This window comes from Cuculus canorus, chromosome 12 (genome assembly GCF_017976375.1).
Source record: "Cuculus canorus isolate bCucCan1 chromosome 12, bCucCan1.pri, whole genome shotgun sequence".
NCBI classification, from domain to species: domain Eukaryota; kingdom Metazoa; phylum Chordata; class Aves; order Cuculiformes; family Cuculidae; genus Cuculus; species Cuculus canorus.
In genome coordinates, this window is record NC_071412.1 from 18,333,051 (window position 1) to 18,353,548 (window position 20,498).

Below are 20,498 nucleotides of genomic sequence, written 5' to 3' on the forward strand. Positions count from 1 at the left end.
AATATGATTGATAAGAGTTTGTTCTGCAGCATTCAAAGTGAGGATGTCTCACTCTCATGGACACTTTAACAGTGCTTTTTCCTCTCAGTACATTATGCTGTTTAGCGTTGTAGGAGTAATTGATTTTGTGTGTTCCGTGGCCAAATTAGAAAACCTGGGGTTGGAACAATTCAAGCAAAACTGCAAATTCATAATTTGCTTCTTTTCTTTTTATTTTTTTTTTTTTGTTTAATTGCTCACTTGTGACATTTCCGTGTAACTTCTGGAAGGCTGCGACACCACTCCAGCTAAAGACAAGAGCTCCAGCCTTCCCTTTGGGGCATCCCTACGCGGAGCCTCCTGCAGGCTCACCGGGAACAGGGTTGAACACGAATGTACTGAGGGTGTTTGTTAAACTACTCCCTCTTGGATATTTAAAGATTGGGTTTGTCAGAACGAATTTCTGGTGGAAACAGGATTGCCTTTGAATCCGGAGTAACGGGGACCAGCTCGAGCCTGTGCAAACAGACACTCGGCAGCAACTCCTGGTGGTTTTTGCCATCTAGTGGCTGCAATATTCCTGACATTCGCCGGGACACATTCGCTGTTTTCTGCTGCTACTCGAGTGCGGCAGAATTGAGCTGCCCTTAAGAAATAAGCACCTTTCGGTGTTTTGGGTTTTTTTTTCCGAGTGGAGGGGAGAAGGAGAATAGCAGAACTTTTAGAGGAACAGGGGAAGCAAGGAGAGAAGCTCATTGTGATAAAGTTCACCTGTTGTTTAGTGTTCTTGCTCTGTAGATTGCAAAAGATTTTCCAAAGTGAACTTGCCCACGTTTACCCAGTACACCAAAGCTGGAAAGGCATCCCTGTCTCTCTAGGGCACTGACCCTAGGCCCTGTGGCTCTCCCCTAACTGGATACACATTTATAAGGATGCATTGTTTGAGAGCTTGGCTTGATTTTTTTCACAGCAGAACCTGTCTTCTGTTGTCAAGGCAGAAAATGCATCCTGTATTTGAGCAGAGGTGCCTCGTTTGGCATTCGCCCACCATCGCAGTCAGGTATGAGGAGCAGTGGGGAACCACTGCCTCTGATCCTAACTCGACTTTATTCACCCTCTGTGCAGAATTGCCTTATAGTTGATTAGAGCAACATGGGATGACAGCACTTCAAAGCAAACTTGTCTTAGCTGCTCTCTGCATTTGTTTTCTCTCTCTTTGTTTTTGGACCCTGTTTTTGCTAGAGAACTGGGCTGTTGCTGTAGAGCAGCCAGCACTGGGCAGTCCTGCGTGACACGAGGACCATGAGCAAATGTACTGAACGTACAGCTCTGGTATCTTCTGCTTCACAGTTAGCAAAAGCTGAATTTTATAGCACCAGAGATGTAATTGCAGAGCTCTATCAGTGGCAGTGTTGAGGTCACAGATGTGCTCTCTGCATATGCTGTTGCACCACGCTCTTTTTGAGGGCCTTGGTGCAACTGTAGACTTGATGGTTTGAATATATATTTTTTTTTCAGTACTTTGCCTTTAGAGACTGGTTTAACTGAGTAATTCAGAGAGTCCCTTCATATCTTGTACACAGGAAGGTAAAACAGGCTCTTCCAACCGGAAAACCACAGCTCTTTAAATTTTCTTTCTTTTCTACCTTTGCTTGATGAATAGAAATGTGAAATAACCCCACCTTCCTTTGTGGTAAGTTTCCATTTTAACAGCAATATGATTAGTAGTGTTGTGTCCTTACTGATTGTTTCTGGAATCGAGAGGGGTCTCTGCCGGATGAACTCTACAGACCACTTTCCAGCAGGTGCTATTCACCCTCCAGTAACTTAGATCTTGACAATGTGGTTATCATAGAATCATACAATCATTAGGTTGGAAAAGACCTTTGAGATCATCAAGCTCAACCGTATCTGTCCATTGCTAAATTATATCCTAAGCACTTCATCTGCCTGTCTTTTAAACACCTCCAGGGATGGTGACTCAACCTGGTTATGAGACCACGGCAGTGCCAGTCTCCTCCAAAGCCATGATTAACATCTATCTTTCCTCCTGCCACACAGGGAAGACCCAGTGTGGTTTTACCAACACTTCTTTCTGTGAAGCGCGGTGGTGGTACAGGGTGTAGGGCAGACAAGCTCAGAAGCATCTAGTCTCAAATACTTAGCACCTGGGACTCTGTCTGCATTGCAAGAAGAGAACGGAAGGGGGAGGAGATGTGCTTTTTTAACAGGGAGGTCCCTGAGTCACTACCAAGTGTTAGACCAGGCACGTAGCAGAGCATTTCATGTGAGAAGTGTCTAGCATTGCTTAGTGGGGATGCGGTGAAAACATCGGAGAACTAATTTTGCCAGCCTATTTTCTTCTTGTTCTCAGAGCTATAAACAGAAAGCCAAAACCACTCAGAAAGGACTTCTGTACTGGTCCCGGCTGGGAAGCGATGTCTAAGCCAACTGTGGCAGAGAAAAGGCACAAGCAGCACCTTTCCTCGGACTGTGGGAGTTCCAGTCTCTGTCTGTAAACTAGTGACAGCATGAGCAGTCATCTTGGCTATCACGGGAGGGTGCCCTGCACAGCAGGGTGGGTTCGGTGTCACGCTGGATGTAGCACATCTTTTATGAGAGCAGCAACAAAGGCAGAGGATTCCTCTAGTGCTGTGGTGTGTGCTTACATGTTTTGCTCCTGGTGCTTGAGTATTTTCAGATACGTGTTTGAAGCAGAAGCAGCCCTAAACTGAATAGGAAGGGGACTATATCATCACTGCCAGGGCTGGCTATGATGGACACAGCACACCAGATTTTTTGGGAGGCCGGGGGAGCAAATAGGATAGCATCTCCATGTACTTTCTCTTCCCCTCCAACTCTGTGCACATAGACTCCATATTAAACCCTTTGTGACTCCAGAATCATCTATGTTGTTCAAATCTCAGGAGAAAACAAACAAAACAACTTTTGTACCTTTAACATAAGACTAAATTTCCTCATATCTCTTAGAAAGCAAGCAGCACTGCTCAAAAATGCCTATCCTCATCACCAGAGACCTTGTCTAGATTGGATTTAACAAGAACTGAGCAGAGGCTTAGGTCTTTGAGGGTTTGTTCTTCGGTCCATTTTCACAGTCCTGAAAGTTCAATGTACAATGTATACACTCTGTGAGGGTTCAGAATGTTTGAGTGGAGAATAACTAACCATGGAAGGATGTGACCTTCCAGAATGACTTTTAGCTTCAGTTCAAAAATGCCTGCTTTGTGTGAATAACAGAGGATTCTGTATATTATGTGACAGAGGCACTATATTTATACACGAGGAAGGAGGAATTGGCATTTCGTTACAGATGCCCTCACCTCACACTCACTGAAATATTCTATTTCAGGTATCGCACAGAAGGGCAGAGCAGACACGGTCTTGAAAGAGCTACCCTTTCCCCAGGTCTGAAGGAGATGGTGGTGGAAAAGAGGGAAGGAAAAAAGTAGGAAATCGTATACATGAGAAGAGACAAGCACAGCAAATGACAAAAATCACTGTTGTCAGAATAGGCAGAATTGAACCAGCTACTGCATGTTTACATCAGTTGTTTAACAAAAGAACAGAGTTCCCAGAGGCTCTATTCCAGCTGAAGCCGAGGACGTGTCTGAAAACTGGGCTCTGTAGTGTATTGTGGTTTCGTGTTCTGCTGAAGAGTTGCCCAAAGCTGCTGCACAGAAGTTCCCAGTCACCTTGGTACCTGAAGGGTGTTTCCCCTTAAAAGCAGGAACTCTGCTTACAATCATCTATAGAGTGTGCGGCATTGTTACTGTGTGCGCCACCAGCAAACATGTGCAAGCTTGATCTCAGGTTGTAACTCAGCTGAGAATCCCCGGGTTCTCTGCATCCTCTTCCATGTGTGCAACACAGAATATGGAGAGCACAAAACCATACGGCAGTTTAAACTTCAGAACACGGGATATTGGTGTAACCTGGCTTTTGCCAAGAATATGTAGCTGTAGCTTTGCAGTCGTCTTTTTCATAATTTATTTTATGATTAGAGACTATGAAATAGTGAGTCAGATAGGATTTTTTGGTATTAAGAATGTGGGATAACAGAGCTTTAAAATTAGTATAAGGTAGGAGCGAAGACATTTTTAAAATTCATTTTAGCTCTCACTTCTGATAGGCGAGCTCCAGAGCTTCTTTTTTGCGCAGCATCCATCCTGACTGCTGCGATCCTCGCCCACTCCTCAGCTGCCCTGCCCTCTCCTAGGTCCAACACACTCAAGAGGTACATTTCCAGTTGATGTTCTCTCAAGATCCCTATTGTCCTCCCAGAGCTTTCCCTAAGACTTCCCAGCTACCTGTATTCCCAGGTATGGCCTCCATCCATGACCATGCTGGCACATCCAGGAGATGAGCTTGAAAGAAGCATCCAACCTTTTCCATAGCTTTGGTGTTATTATGGACCTGTGTGTGTATGAAGGAACCAGCAGTGGGGTTGCAGCTCACCAGTATAGATGTGCATTGGGAATCCCACTGCAGCTGATGTCTCTGTTCGCGTGTGTCTGATCCAACACGGGAAGAGTGGTGAGGTGGGCTGAAAATCAACAAAGAACACAGCACTTCTGCACTTGACAGGGAAGTGCATTGCTTTACCTTCAGACTCGGTGGGTGCTAAAATGTTTCTGGGTTTCAAATAAGAAGACGACACAGGAAAGCTCCCCTGGGGGTTATTACATGCAAAGCTTCTGCAGCCCTGAACTACCAGTTGCCAAGGCTGGAAGATTATTTAGAAGAAATATCCTCATATGCTTGCCCTGTTCTTCTCCTCTTCCCTTGGGATCTAGTATTGAGGACAGGATATTAGACTGAAGGGATTTTAGTCTGAGCCTGTGTGACCCTTTGCTATAGCAAGCAGTTTCTCCCCGCTGCAGCACTCGAGGCAAGGGCAAGCAGCCAGAATATCTAAATTTGTTTGAATCAGGCTGGACTATTGAATGATTGTGTTCTTTGGCTGTTCGGCAGTACTTACAGGGAACTTCTATTTCTTGAGCCGGAAGCTGGAGCGTTTGTTTGCTACGTCCATGGTAACCAGCACCGGCTTCTTTTAGAAACCCTGTCTTTGCTTTTTTTTTAAAAAATAAAAGATAAAATAAGAAGTGATTGCAGCACGTCCTCCTCACTGCAGCATCTGCCTCTCTGCTTTTAGTTTTGTTTTTGCAGCTCTAGGCTCACCATGGCCATTTCCAATACTGGTTTGAAAAGAACAGTGAGGACCTCACTGAAACCAAGTGCTAAAAACTTGCCCCCTGCTAGCTCCAAGGTCAAAGTGATTCCTCACATTTCTGGTGTGAAGGAGCCTGCAGAGACACAATGCTGCCCTCTTTTCCCAGGTCAGGATGCTACAGCACTGCTGATACTCGGTAGTGAAATGTCGTAGTCCAGCCCTGGCTTGTACGGAATAGTGCCGTGCTCTGAGGGGTCAGCTCTCCACCAGAGGAGCAGTAGGGATGCTGAAGGAGCCCTGGACAGCATACAGGATGGAAACCTGATGGCTGCTGTCACCTCACTCTTTCTCAAAGCCATGGTGGGTGGTCCCAGAGTTGCTGTTATATTTCAGCAAGCCTCCCCTTTTACCTTTCTTTTGAGTCAGCAGCATATTTCTTCAACTGTGTCTTTCAGTAGATAAAAATGGGCAGTTGAATCTATTTTTACATGTAGCTGAGTTCACCAATTTTCTCCAGCTGAAGCATGAGTTTGGGGAAAAGGGAAGAACTTGAAAAAAATATTGACATTTTTCTTATTTTGATTCCAAACTAGAACTAAAAGCTTTCAAAATACAGGAGAAGCTTGGGAGAGAACTCTTTTCTACGGTGCTCGCCACTGCCTGGTGCAGTGTAAGGCTAGAAGATGGTAATTTTGCATTAGCCAGAAAATGAGTGGGTGATCTAAAATTCGTAATTCCTGCTCCTCTGCAATGCACAGCACGGCACAGCAGGTTCTGTAAAAAAAAGCCTCTTTTTTTCCCTGAGGATTGTCAAATGCAAGTTTTAGGGACAAATGCCTGCACAGTGCCTTTGTTAGATGTTATTTGAGAAATACTACTACCCAAAGCTGCATGTCAAGAATTTTAAGGCATTAAAACCAAATCTTTCATTTTTGTGAGTCATCCACAGACCCTAGTTTCCTTTGATTTCCGAGTGTTTACTCTGGGCAAATGCCCTTCACTGCCCACCTGTTTAACTTCTTAAACAGCCAGAGGATGCTGGATGGCAGACAGCAAAGTATCCTCTCTCTGTTTCAGAACAGCTAGTGAGACATGAACTCTGATAAAAATATCAGCACAAAGCTGGTCGCTACTGAGACCAGGCACGGGTTTATGGAAACACAGTAAATCAACTCTGCAGTGTGTGTTGTTGGTACATTCAGCCTTCTCTCTATGCCAAGCTATAAAATCACTGGATCAAAGTGGAGCCAGGCCAGAGTCCAAAATTCCCCCAACTTTGGGGGAACTTGGATCCATATCCCAGCTCTGGGACTTGGCTCTGCCTCTAAATCAAGCTCTTATAATCTCTTAGGAAAAGTCAGGCCTGTGAATTATCCACAAAGTCACAGAGGGGCAGCCAAAGCTGGCTGTTTCAGAACACATTTGCTCTGCCTGCCCTGTGACGGCAATAAAGAAGTTTAGGTGGCGCCTTTCGTTAATCCCAGAATGCTGATCTCAGCCTTTGGTTTGGGAAGAAGCAATCCATCCTTAATTAGCTACTTTAATTTCAAAATAGTTTTTCTTCTCCTTCCATTTCTCTGATTAGGTCTGTGAATTGAGACAGCGGGCAGGCAGCAGCCTTTGCTAGGAACCTTGTGGTACCTTATTGCGTTACTCTGGGAGAGATGGAGCAGCAGGGTCAAACAGACTTGCACGTTCTTTGGCATGAGCCTCAGTGCTCTCCGCACTATCAGGTGGTTGGGTTAATGCAACAGTTTCCCTGTCGGCCTGGATGTGCCACTGCTGAATCAACAGCCCTTGCCACAGGTGACTGCCTGGCACTTACATGCCATGGTGGTGCAAGGGTTTGAGGTCAGGGTTTCCTATAAAGTATGAACAGGAAAGCACGCTCACACTGAGAGTGATAAATCAACATAAAAAGTAGACTGCAATTAAATGAGATATGGGATGGATGAGGGTAGAAGCCTCCAGGGATCAATAGAGCTGTTTTGTGTTTAGATTGAGGTCTTCTCTTTCAGATTTGTCTTCTGTGACCCCAAATCTTCATCCTCTGCCACCTTATTACTGTATTATTACTTGTTACAATAATGACTAAATGTCTTATTATTGCTGCTACCATCAATAATAGCAGCCGTTTATCAGCAGCATTTATTAAGTTAAATTCCATGCTGGCATATATCTTTCCCTCCCAACACAATTTATCCGTAATCTAAGAGAGCAGCAGAGAAGACAGAGAAAAATACACATCATACACTTCCATTGATTTGTCTCAAATGAAGTCCCTTCAAAGAGGTGTAAAGTTTGTATTCCTAAGCTAAGCCTTTTTCCTGCTGCAGAAGTTGATTTTTGGTGCCTCGGCACTTTGGGTTTGTTCTGTCACAGTCTCTCAGTGCCCACCCAGCTTCCCAGCATTGCCAAGCCACCATCCTAAACGTTTCACAGCTTCTTCCTTTTCTTTTTTCTCCATCACTCAATTTGGTTTTGGAAGTAAATATTAAACACTGTTAGCAATCCTGAAATTAAAGCTCAGTAAGGACCTACTGGCAATTCCCAAATAGAGGTTTTGTGAATCCTGCTTTGAAGGAGCGTGGTGTTTCCCCATTTTTCCTGTACGTTGTGGAGTGCTGCAGAATGCACTGGAGTGAGCAGCTTAGGACCCCAGTCATAGGCGAAACACGGGTGTTTGATGTTGTACTATTCATTTAGTGCGTATTCATTTGCATGAGTAATAAAAGATTTTCTTACTTGATTTCTGTTTGTCCTCCTGCTTTTCGGGCAATTTGGATCAGCTCTTTCCCATATCTCTCTTCTGCTTGTGCTCTGTTAAAAGAAAAACTTGTTCAATTTGCCTTAGCAGTACCAAGATAACATTTACACAAACCTTGTAATTGTATCTGAGGTATTAAACATGAGAAATACCATTTCTTTAATTTCTCTCTTCCCTCAGTTCTGTTGCTGTCAGGTACCTCTAAAACATTCCACGTGAGCTATTTCTAGAATAAATGAGGGAAAATGAATGCCCATCTGCATGGCTGTGATTAGACTCTGGAGTGCTGTGTACAATTCTGTCCCAAAAAGGTTGGATTCTATTAGAAGAAGAGGTGTACAGCAGTGCAGTGAGGATGCTCAGGAAAACAAAAAGCCTCTTTTGCAAAAGAAACCTGAAAGATGACATCTGACTTGACCCATCGACATGGAGGCTGGAAGGAGAGTGAAAAGTAGCATCCATAGGATTTCACTTTAAATTTTCATTTATAGAGAAGCTCTGAATAAATAGGAGCTGGGAAGAGCAGGAAAATTCTGACCATTAGAGACAGGAGGTGCTGCTGGAGCAGCTGCAGTGGAGGCAGAGGGGGAAGGAGCCCGGCTACATGTAAGGTGAGGCTGTGACAGCTCTGTGCAGGGGGCAATGTGATACTGTTTCTCACCCAATGGGGAACTGGTGACTCAGGAAAGAAGTTCTGTTTCTATGGTTAACAAAGTAAAACAATTTTTTCTTTGCTGATTTCTCCTCCCCCAGCTCTGGAAGACATAGCACATAGTAAGAATATGTGCTAAATGTGTTATTTCCTTTCTCCTGGGTGCAAGACTAGGGCAAAACTGAGCTTTCAGCCTTTGAGCACCTGCAAAAAACTATTAAACAGCCAATGGTAAATAACGAACAGGTAGGCTGGTGCTAGGATATAAGAAGGGATTTTGTTTGGGGTCCGGTTATCCAAAGGTGTTTCAAAGCATTTCAAGCAGCCTTGAGCCTGAGACCTGGCACCTTAGAGAAACATTTTCTGTGTTCGAGAAAGGAATTGTGGTGCAACCTCACTGGTTTGTTGGGAGCAGAGGCTGTTTGTGGCCTCTGTCTCTGGCTTCCATGTGCCTAACACTGCATGTGCAATTAGTTAATTGCTGTCATCCTGCAGTAGAAATTGCTGCATTTTAGTGAGTCACAGTCGTATGTGACTGCTTTGGGCTTCCTTCTAGAAGGACGGGGTGCAAAATATGGTGCCAGGCCACAGAGGTACTGCTGTATTTTCCTGTTAGGTGAATGAGATGCTGTCAAAATGGAAAGAAAACCTAGAGACTAAGAATGCTGCAGAAGAAGAATAGATTGTTTTTCTTCTGATTTTAGTAACAAAACATTTTTGTGTCAGAGACGTTGCTTTTCACATCTTGGTGCTGCCTTTCCTACTTTCAGGTACTCTTACACATGGCTTCTAGTTTTCCTTGCAGCCGTTGAGAGCTGTAACAGGTTTTGTGTTTCAAATACAGGGCTTTGTTCTGGAACACAACTGCTTTCTCACTCCTCAGTCTTTTATGCCATCCTCTTGGCCAGGCAGAGGTATTTGTGAGCTAAAGTGACTGACCTGTGTGGCAAACTGATAGTGTTCGTGTAGCCAGGGCAGTTGGTTTCAGGGCAGCTGCTTTTGGAGTCCCTGTTGAAATTCCGGCATCAAGACCATGATAGGATACCTTCTAGGAAAAAGGACTCATCCCATGCTTTGATCTCCTCCGAGATCATTCCCATGAATGACACAAAGACAATGAAACATGCATTTTTCGGAAATAAACTGGAAACTATACTGCTTTCTGCAGCTCAGCGCCCACTATCTTTGCTCCTCCACTGCCTCCCCCGGCCGGTATGTGCACACACAGATACGCACACACGTACACGCTCACTGGAATGCTTTGGGGGAGCACAAAATGTCATGGAAACATTTGTTGTTGTAGCTTTCAGACTGCATGTATATTCTTTCTTCTTTGTGGAAAGTCCTTTGTGCCTCCACCAAAACCCAGGAAGACTTTTATCCTGCGGCTTACTGAAACTTCTCTGAGTTGTTGAGGAAACACAAAAGTAGGTGACACCAGCTACGTGCTGCAGGGTAGAGTCTGCCTGGAGCCTGCAGTGTAATTCTAATCTCTGTTATGAGTCACAAAGGAGCTATTTTAATACGCTACAAATAGGCAGATGAGACTTGAGGACTATGTGACATGTGGTGCTAAAATACATTTCCACTGATGGTCAAGAAAAGCTTCAAATAGCTTCAGATTTTGGTAGGAGACAGTTCATGCTCTTTGAGATAGCGAACGTACAGTTTGACAGCTCACTCCCCCATGAAAGTCCCAGTGCTTGAAAAGTAGCCTTCAGAAAACCAACGTATACCCAGAAAACTAAGTGGGGCCAGCATCAAAAGAAAAAGCAGGGCTGTGGCTGAGGAAGGCAGAGCAATGCTCATAAGGAGAGGGTTCTGAGGAGAACCACTCTAGAGAGATAAGAGATGAACTCTTACCTGCTGAATACATAATCTGTATTGTGTGGTCTTTCTTACCGGTTGTGCAGGAGCACTTATGTGCCTCATGCTACATGTTGAAACCCAGACAGTTAAAACCAAAACCAAAGGTCAGATATTTTTTTCTAAGTAAGAAGTACAAAAAATGAATGGCAAAGGAGTCAGAGCAGCTGTGTAATATGTATTTCTCACCCACAAAAGCATCAGCTGTCCATAGGCGTTGCTGAGGGGCACCAACAAAGCATGTAGAGGATGGACATAGACTACGACATTGTTATTCAAAGTCTGGCAAGGCTGGCGAACAGCGTGGGCTGTTTGGTGTCTGAGAAAGGCTTTGGTAGCATCTTCTGTAGGTTTGTCTGTATTTGAAAAATAGCCTGGGTTTGGTAGTTGTGAGAAACTGAAGCAGTGCCTGTGGCAACAGCATGCTTAAGAGAAAGAGCAATGTGCAAGTTACTTGCTCCCTGTAAAAGTGGAAATTCAGTAGCGCCACTTGTGGATGTATGTGCTGTTGCGTGATTCTGGACTAACAACGACCTCTTAACAGAGCTCTGGATTTCTTATTCTTTCAACCTTCTCTTCTCAAATCTTTGTAACTTCATTTTGTTATCTACCTTCATAAATCGTATCAAAAGGCTGGGGGTCAAATCACTCACGTTTACCATATAAACTAGCATCGCTAACAAATTCAGAAACAGCCTACTGTTCCTTTCCGCATGCCAAAGGGGAGAGAAAACAGAGGCTATTCACACTTTTTTCACTCTGGTTTTCTTACCTCTGCTTGAGCAGATCCTCCACATCTTTGCACATCTTCCGCCCATCCAACAGCCGCTGTACGAGCACCTCATAGCCAGTGTGTAAGGTGAACTCCTTGCACTGAAGACAGAAAGATAGAGTTGAGCTCATTTGTGCGAGTAGTTCGCAGGCTTAACAGATGCCTGTTGTCAGTCATGCACAGCAAATGAACTTTCTGGAAAATCCAAATGGACTTTTAGATTGCCCAGAGCAAAGGCAACAGCAGCTGGGGCAGGGCTAAGGGCACATATATAGGCAAGGTTTCTCCAACATGAAAATACATAAAAATTCTAATTAAATCATGTTTGATTTTTAAAGTGAAGTGGATCACAAACCTTGCTGTGTGCAGCATTATCCTCCCTTTGGGGAAGTCATGTTTAGCATTGGGTGGGGGATCTTTGCAGAGCAGAGATGGATGGTAGCTCTTAAGGGCAACAGCTCCTCTTACCATACCTTTGCTTAAAAGACTGGTCAGAGTCAACTCACTGCAACAGAACTCTCGGTGAGACGCTGACCTGCTATCTAGATGTGACTGGAGAAGTGAAGAAATCTTATGCTCTTACAAATATCAATACATGGGGGAGTTGTTGTGGCACCCAGCCAGGGAGTTGGGTGTTTTAGTGGAGATTTCACAGCACAGGGAGACAGCCGATAGACAGCACTTGGGTTCTGATGCACTGTTATATCTTCTGTTGAGTTTGCTGTAACAACTGTTCTCATTGTTTGGGTCAGTCTGCCTCTGGTGTAAATTCAACACGAGAGGGTTTCATTAAAAAAAAAAAGAAAAAGCTGATGACGGGCATGTGGAGAGCTTAGGATGTGGCTGTAGGATCTGCGGGAAATGGAAAGTCTGTGTTTCTGAGACACTTGCCAGTGTGTGCTGCTGCCCTTGCTTTTGCCTTCACCTCCCAATGTCTTGTGCAATACTTTGGATTCACTTGTGCCTTTGGGTATTTTTGCAGCCTGTCCTAGACCCCACAAATCAGATTGAGCCGGCCAAGGGGTCTGTGATTCCGGCCAGCCAGGAGAGCTCAGGGACCTGGGTGGGGATTGCTACCCCACAGCTAGGGAGGGCTCTTATCTCCTACCACAGCTCCACACTCTTTGCGGCTCAGAGCCAAGTTCCTCTGTTGTGGTCTAGGACTGCGGGTCCCTCCCCATCGCACAAGTGCAGGCGCCAGGCTTATCCCTGCCCTCATGAGCCATCAGAGCATCTTAAACAAAAATATCCGAGTAATGAGAAGAAAAACAGTCTCGGACCTCTTTTTCCCAGCTTCCAGAATCACTGTAGCAATGGTAAATCAGAGTCACAATAAAGTCAGTGCACTGCTGAGGAAATGCTAGGAGCCCAGAAAGGGAAGGGTGTAAAGGTGTGACCTGCTCTGCGTGTGGCACTGGGAGAGGATGTGCTCTACTTCTGGTCCTCCCATGGACTCACAGCAGGATCAGGACAAGCCGTTTTTACTTTGAGAGCCTCATTTGATCAATACACAGTGGCAATGTTATTGAAAATGTAGTGGTGGATGTTGTCTGAGCTTTATGTTACAGCATTGTGGTAAAATCACGGACTGTGTAACCATAAAGAGAATTAATACATTCCTTCCCTTGAGCAGTTTATGTACAATACAAGTGCTTATATATGAACCGAATACAGTTTACACATCTCTCTGCTGTCCCCAAAGCAGTTAGTGCTTAATAACCACATTAGTTTATTGCTTCCCACCATAACTGTGAGGAAGACAGCTGTTTCAGCTTTGGGACTTGGGAAGGATCCTCTGGCAAGCAACTGTTGGACGCTTGAGCTTGCGGCTTTGTTCACTTACTGCTGGCACGGGAGAGGAATAGGGCGAGCTCTGGGGATGAGTGGTGGTGGCCAATGGCAGCCTCAGTGCTGCTCACCCAGGCCGGATGGCTTCTGTGGAGATTTGCAGGCATGGGAGCGTGGTTTTTGCTTCTTTAAGAGCTAGGATAAATTTCTGCAGAGAATCTTTGTAAGCCTACAGATTGTAGTAACATTTCTAGTGCTACAGTTTCTTGACAGCAGTAATTCCTTCTTCCCTAATGGACACACTTACTGGGAGCTGTGGGGAGAAAGGAATGACAGTAGGATAATGGTTCACGAGAGACATAGACAAATGCCCTACCTGCAAAGTATCTGCACTACAGAGCCAGGCAAGATGATAAGAATATGGAGAGAGTGCAATGGATCCACTGTTATTACTGTTGCAACCACAGGAAAAAGACAGGACTGCCTTAGGCTCATCTGATGCACGTGGTCACCCCTGGCAGAACAGGATCTCAAAGCCAAAACACCAGTTTTCCTGATGTTTCCAGGGGCATCGTGTACTTCTTGTACAATATTTCATTCTACCTATTGCTTTCAACAACAGCTGATTCCAGCCCATCCTTTATGTCTTATGCCAGTATCTGAAATGAATATACTGAATAAAATCAATCCTGCGACCAGCTCTTGAGAATCCTTCCTCTAGCCTAGGCATTTCCATTTTGGCACAAGGCACCAGCGTCTCCCCGCGGTGGCTGTCTTTGCCCAGTTTACAGTTCTTCTTCTCCTGCTCTGTCTGTTCAGCCCTGGTTTGGTTTTCTTCTCTGACCTCTTAAGGATTTCCTGTATAGCATCATAACAGATTCCACATTCTGTTTGTCAAGACAATCAGGACAGCAAGATTGTATCATGTTAAACAACTATCTAGTCCTGATAAGCTGTCTTATTCTCATTTCCATTTACTATTTTGTGATATAATTAACATTTGCCTTGAATGGTTTTGTAAAGGCTGTGAAAGTTGCACTTCTCAGCTGGGACTTTGTAAGGATTATAGGAACTAATGAATAATCAAAGATCTATTTTATTCTTTAAGGAATTAGAAAAAATGGTTTAAATAATAAATGTATTTGTTTGCTGTGTAAAACCTAATTTGTTTATAACAAAATCTAGGTAGCTGCTTGGGACAGGGTGATTTGACTCATTGCCGACAGTGTGATTCCATTCAGTCAAAGCGCATGCAACTGTGAAAGAGGATTTAGTCCCTGTAATTTTAGTAAAAAGGATTAGTTAATCTGTCTTGTCCAGCAGACCTGTAATCACTTGTAAGACAGTGCTTGACAAAAGGATTTCAATGTTGCAGGCAGATTCATATTGTCCCGAGACTCTTCCATATGTGTTGGGCTCTGCCCCTCAGCCCGAGGTTTTCCTTCTGGGAGAATTACAGCTCATGGAGAGGCAGCATCTCCTCTTCTCTTCCCAGTTACAGAAGTTGCTTCCCTCTGGTGCAATGAGCAACACTGTTGCTCTGGAGATGAAAGGAATGTGAAAGGGAGTATGACTGAAAAACACAAATTTCATGCTCTAGTTTAACCAGAATAGCTTTTCCTAGAGTATTTGAAAGAGGCATGGAAGACTGCGAGCAGAGGAGTCGGCAGTGAGCATAGTGAGATGTGCTTTCTTTTTCCTGTTTCTTTTTTCCTTTGAGGCTTAACAATGCTGCTGCCTTCCATTAGCACTGTTCTAGAGAACAGGTGCCTTGGGACTGCGCCATTCCGTCTGGTGGAAGTTTCTCCACAAGCAATCACGCAGGTAAACAGTGGGAGGTAATTGTGGGAGAGATTATTCATGGCTGGCCTTGAGCTGGTTTCTGCTGCCATGAGGGGGAGAATTTGGTTTGGTGAGGAAGGCTGCAAGTGGGAAACTGATGGTGTCAGTTCCCTGCCTAGAGGGCAGAAAGTTCCATAGGAAGGTAGCTGCAGGCAGATGTAGTTTCTTTTTACCTCCTGGTGGCACAAAGCTGAGCAACCTCGCGCTAAGTGTGGAGTCTTTAACTAGCTGCAAATCGGCCTCACGGCGTGTCTCTTCCCCGAACCTTGTGCTGCCAGTGTTCAGAGGGTACTGCAAGGCTTTTTGAAGACTGAGCATAAAATCATAGAATCATTGAGGTTGGAAAAGACCTCTAAGATCATCCAATCTAACTGTCAGCCCCAACCCCATCATGCCTGCTAAACCATGTCTACACACTTTTTGAACCCCTCCAGGGATGGAGACTCCACCACTGCCTCTGCCAGTGCTTCACCACTCTTTCAGAAAAGAAAATTTTCCTAATATCAAATCTAAACCTCCCCTGGTGCAGCTTGAGGCCATTTCCTCTCAGCCTATAACTTGTTACTTGGGAGAAGAGACCAATACGCACCTTATTACAATCTCCTTTATGGGAGCTCTAAGGAGTGATAAGGTGTCCCCTTATCTACATTTTGAAGCCACAAGGATGTGTTATAATTGTTATAATATCAAGTAGAAAAGACTAAAATCTGGTTACTGAAGCATGTTTTTGGTAAACAGCTATTACAGTGGACTGAACTGAAGCAAAAATATCCAGGCTTGTGTGCAAAGCGCTTCCTAAATTGTACGCTGTTGCCCATCCAACTACTAATGCTCAGAAGTGACATGAATTGATCACAGTTGGGAACTGTGGCTGATCCAGATTTTCAAAAGAGAGGAAAAAAATTGAAACTGAATCTGCCATGAGGATCTTTGGAATTTTTTTTAAATCAAACTCCTTTTACATCCTGGCTTACCTGGTTTGGTTATGGTAAGCTCTCGAGAATTTAAGTAAAACGAAAACTTAAGATTCATTTTTACATGTTTGAAAATGAATTAACTGCTGGTGTGAGGAGGACATTTAGAGAGAAGAGGGGACACAGCTTTGAACAAGCATCATTCTGCCAATATCTCTTTCAACTGTCAGAAAGAAATCGTCGCTACCCACAGTCATATCATACCAGATATTTCAGTCCTGGATTGCACATTAGTTGTTCTGAGTAATACCAATGAGTTGTATCACTGCATCGTACCAGTGTGTACGGGTACCGCTTCAAAAGGGTTTTTCTTCATCTTGATCTCTTGAGCTGCTGCTCTCCTTGTCAAGTGCTCTGTCAAGGGCCAAGCGTTTACTGTAGATGAGCTGCAAACAGATTTCGCAGCTGGCAGTCCAACGTGATTTATAATCTCAAAGTACCTTTGACTGGGCTGAATATTTCCTGCCGTGTCGTGGCCTTTCAAGTGTTTGGGGAAGTTTACTGCTCTTTTTCTGCACCGCCCAAGCTTCTCTGAAATAAATAGTGAAATACAAAGGGATAGCAGTAAGCACTGCTGGTTTGTGTATCTGACATCCAGGTGACCATTTAGATCCCCACTGCAGCTCAGCTGTGACACTGAGGAGGGGTGCCTGGCCCTTACGTGGGTAGTTAGGTATTGCTTCATGTCACGTGAGATGCTGGCCTAGTTCGGCTCTACAACAGTGAGACTGGAAAGAGCCTTTTTTCAAAACAAAACCCCAGGTTCTCAGCCTGACCCTTGTCCTGGGAATGTGTTAGCAACTGCAAACCCAGCTGGGCAGTGTAATTATCAGCGAGCACATAAATGGGGAAGGTCCTGAGTGCCCAGCACAGAGGGGCATTGCAGCTGAAGCCTCCAACTGAAACAGTCTCCTCTGACCAAAGCTTGGTGCGATCGGAGTCCTTTTCTGTAAATTTTCATGTGACAACAAAGTGGTTTGTGAGTTTCAAAGCATGAATCCGTGCTGCATACTGCTGTGCTGTGTAAGAGCTCCTTTTTCTCACTGCCTGGAGGTGCTTGGAATGGATGGGAATGTGATGGTTGCTCATGCTTTCCAGGATTGGACCAACTACAGAATTTACATGACTTAAAAAAAATAATACTTTTTTTAAAAAGATATTATTTTTGCACATAAGCAGAAAAAAGCAAGGAAGAGCAGGTGGGGCAGAGCTGGCCATGTAACATTTGTATCATTTCTTGTAAATCCACTCTTTGCACCTTAGAAACATAAATGTTTATAGATGTGTATAGATGACTATCTTGGGACCCTTGTGTTAACATCAGGAATTGACTCAGGCCTTTACAACATGAGGCTTAGTCTGCAATTTCCCTGCGGGCTTTGTTACCTAAACCTGCGATGCAGTACTCTTCATGGGGACCAAAGAGCATTTATTGCCAGACATAGCATAGATGTGAACCATGGATGGGACCTTCAAAAGTCAGAAGGAAAAAGTCATTGCATTTGTAGCACTCACATGGTTGAGCTGCTAGATTGCCGTCTTGCACTTCCCCCTGTAATGAGGTAAGCCAGGGAACCACAGAGATCCTCATCAGGCTTCTACTCCGCAGCAGCTAGGATATTCGGAAGCAAACTGAAACTGGCATTTCACAAACTTCATGGTATCATTGCAAAACTGGTGACACTGAGTGAACCAATGGCTTCCCAGTGTTCTCTTGCTCTCCATGACATTGCAGGTTTTCTCCAGGAAGGAAATGGTTGGTTTAGAGTTTTGCTGACAGGGGAATTTGCTCCTCAGCTTCCCGAGCCTTCACGCTCCTCCGGTGTCCTGGCAGCTCATGTGTTATGTATTAGGCATTCTTAGAGTCACAGCATGTTCTTTGGCTCTCTTCACATTTTAATTACCCCCCGATTTGCATAGCCACAAAGTGACAGCTAGACAAAAGCCGTCTTAACTTCTGCAGGTGCTTTGTTGATTGGCAAACTCATGGCACACAGGGAACAGGCTTGCAAAGACTCAGTTCCAGCCTAATAAAAGGGTGCTGCATGTGCTTATTGGCTCCAGTTTCACTTCCCTTCTTAATAATTTGATTAAATAATAATCTGATAATGTGCAACATTTCCTAGGAAAGAAGAACTGTAGCTTAATTGTTGGTCTCTTTGTGAAGAGTGCAAATGTTCTGCTTCGCTTTGCGTAGCAGGTTTTTTACGTCTCATAACATCATTAATCACAAAACCAATCCTCCAGGCTTTAGCCAGAGAATGAAGAATGTGACAGCAGTCTTTGAATTTTCAGCTTCTTTCAAACATCACATGGAAGGAGCTTTGCCTTTAGGAAGGCAGGAGCAGAGCTACAGAGACAAGCCACAGAATCACCTCCTTTCAGCTGCCCAGCTTGCCTGTCTCTTGCAATGCCTCAATTCAGGAACCTTCCCCAAAGGGCACAAGCAAAGTCTGGAAATGGAGACCTTGTGCCGTCCTTTCTCACAAGACCACCTTCTTCATACTGAGTAAGAAAGCAGCATCTCTTTTAATTCTAAGAGGCCATAATTTGTTGGTTTTTCCTGAGTGTTTGGTATTTTAAGGCAGCCGGTAAAAACAACGCACCTTCTCTTGAGCTGCACATATCCTACCAAGCTCAGCTCGTGCTCTTATTTGCCCCGTTCCACTAGTTTCCACTGACTTCAGCCTTTACCTGAAGTTCCTGCAGGTGAGGGCCTCAGGATGTTTCTGACCACCTTTGGGATGTGGCCTGCTCCTGCTGCCCAGCAGATCAAACCTCTGATGCTTCTGTGCTAGGAAAAGGAGAAAGGGGCCAGCAGCCAGATGTGCATCACAAGCAAAAATGTGCCAAAATGCTAGAAATGCATTCAGGAAATTCAGATACAAGAAACTTCCAGAATGTTTTTGTGATGGGGATAATGAGAAATAGGACAGGAGGAAAGAAAATCCCTCACTAGTTTTAAATCAGAGCTTGATGTGGCTGCGTGGTGACACAGGCTTGAGGTGGCAGCATCCCTTTGTATTTTCTCCATGTGGTGACGTTAGACAACAGCTACATCCATGAAGTGAGGAGGCTTCTTTCTGGGAGCCAAGAGAGAGCCCTGACGTGAGCATTTACACTGCCCTTCACTGCCTCCTGGAGTCCTATAGGTAAATGTGCCAATGGTGATATCAGATGTTGTGTCAGCCCCTTATTGAATAATATTAGCTATACAGGAGAAACTGGAAGTGAAGTGAGGAGATATAGGATCTTAAAAGTAGAGGATATTCCTGTCTTATAGAAAATAATGTTCAGAGTTTATTTTTGCTTCTGTTCTTCTTTAGTTTATCCACTTCCAGGTCTCTTTTATAGAAGAGCTCCTCTCCTCCCGCACGCACTGTGGGGTGGGTCCCAGACCGCTGTAAGTGAGGCAGCATGAAACAACCCTGACTCGCTCGGGCACAGAGGCAATTGTTCAAAAGGTCAGGTAGAGCCACTGGAGTCAGACCTGTTTAGCTGGTACCTTAATTCATTAGTAAAACTGTGTGTCTTTCCCCTCCCTGTCTTAGAAAACTCAGATTTGTTTCCTGTCAGTCCTGGAAAAGGCACTAAACACAAGATACTGCTGCACCCAAGCTCTGTGCTTCACTATAATCGAGCCAGGCATTTTGTTGGTGGTCTTTCCTGGCACGTAGTGAAGGGTAAAGCTCCAGGAAATCTTCCTAGAGTCTTGCTGTGCAAAGGAAATGAATTAAAGGGCCGGTTCATCTCTTAGTGAGGACTGTTCTGATAGCCATGTATTACCGTTGCTAGTTTACAAGAGATCCTCACGGCCAAAGTAATGATTTTCAACATATCCTGTTACTCAATAGGATGCAACATATTCTTACACTCTGTTAGTTTGGTGTGTCACCAAGTCCTGGTGAATTGTGCAATCCAGCAGGAGAAAATCAGCTTTAGCCTTATAGAAATTCTGAAAAAGAAAAGGGGGGGCGGGGAATGAGAGGGTGTTCTCTTAGGGAAAGTGAAGCAGCTTGTCCAGGTGGGACAACTGTGCCTGTTTTATGTTACCTTTTGAGAGACGTTTCTCTGTATTTGCTCCTAGAGACACTTGCCTAAATGGCTCTTCTGCCTTATACAAAAAATAATTAAAAATTGATGAATTCTGCTTTTTTAGGAATTGCTCAATCGATGAGGTGTTTAGCTGGATGTACCCCTTCCTGCTGCAAGCTCCTAGGGTACAGGAAATGGGCAAGACCTATGTCAGTGGCGGCACGCTAAGGGCTTACACCAGCAGAGTCCCGTTGAACCCTTTGAGCTGTTCACTGTTGCATCAGCCTGACTGTCACGCACAGGTTGTTTATTCACTTGAAATTGCCTTGTCTTTTAACCAGAAAGAATGAAATTCTCGTTGCACTGACAAAGAGCTTCAGCATTATCTGCCTTAGGAGGGTTTGATGTTCTCATGAGCACCTCTCGTACAAAACAGACTGCTATCACTTCTAGAGCTGGGTGGGAAACAGATTTGCTGTCCTGCAAATGTATGTAAGGCTTTTGAAGACTACATTTCACCCTCCCAAAGAGCTCCTCTACTTCCATTAAAACTGTTTTCCAGCAAAAAAGGTTTTGTCAAAACCACAAGTCCTGACCAAACGTGCAGCACTTTCAGTGGCAGGTGCCTC

General features: G+C 44.4%; 1 protein-coding gene across 1 annotated transcript in view; it reads right to left on the reverse strand.

Annotated features, from left to right (window-relative positions):
* The window catches only part of PSTPIP1 (proline-serine-threonine phosphatase interacting protein 1), a 53,170-nt gene that overhangs the window by 25,526 nt on the left and 7,146 nt on the right, over positions 1-20,498 (reverse strand). Inside the window, exons 2-3 of the mRNA XM_054077602.1 lie at positions 11,231-11,331; positions 7,919-7,993 (exon numbers count right to left, since the gene is read on the reverse strand). Of these exons, the coding sequence (XP_053933577.1) occupies positions 7,919-7,993; positions 11,231-11,331 (176 nt within the window). The remainder of the gene's footprint in view (positions 1-7,918; positions 7,994-11,230; positions 11,332-20,498) is intronic.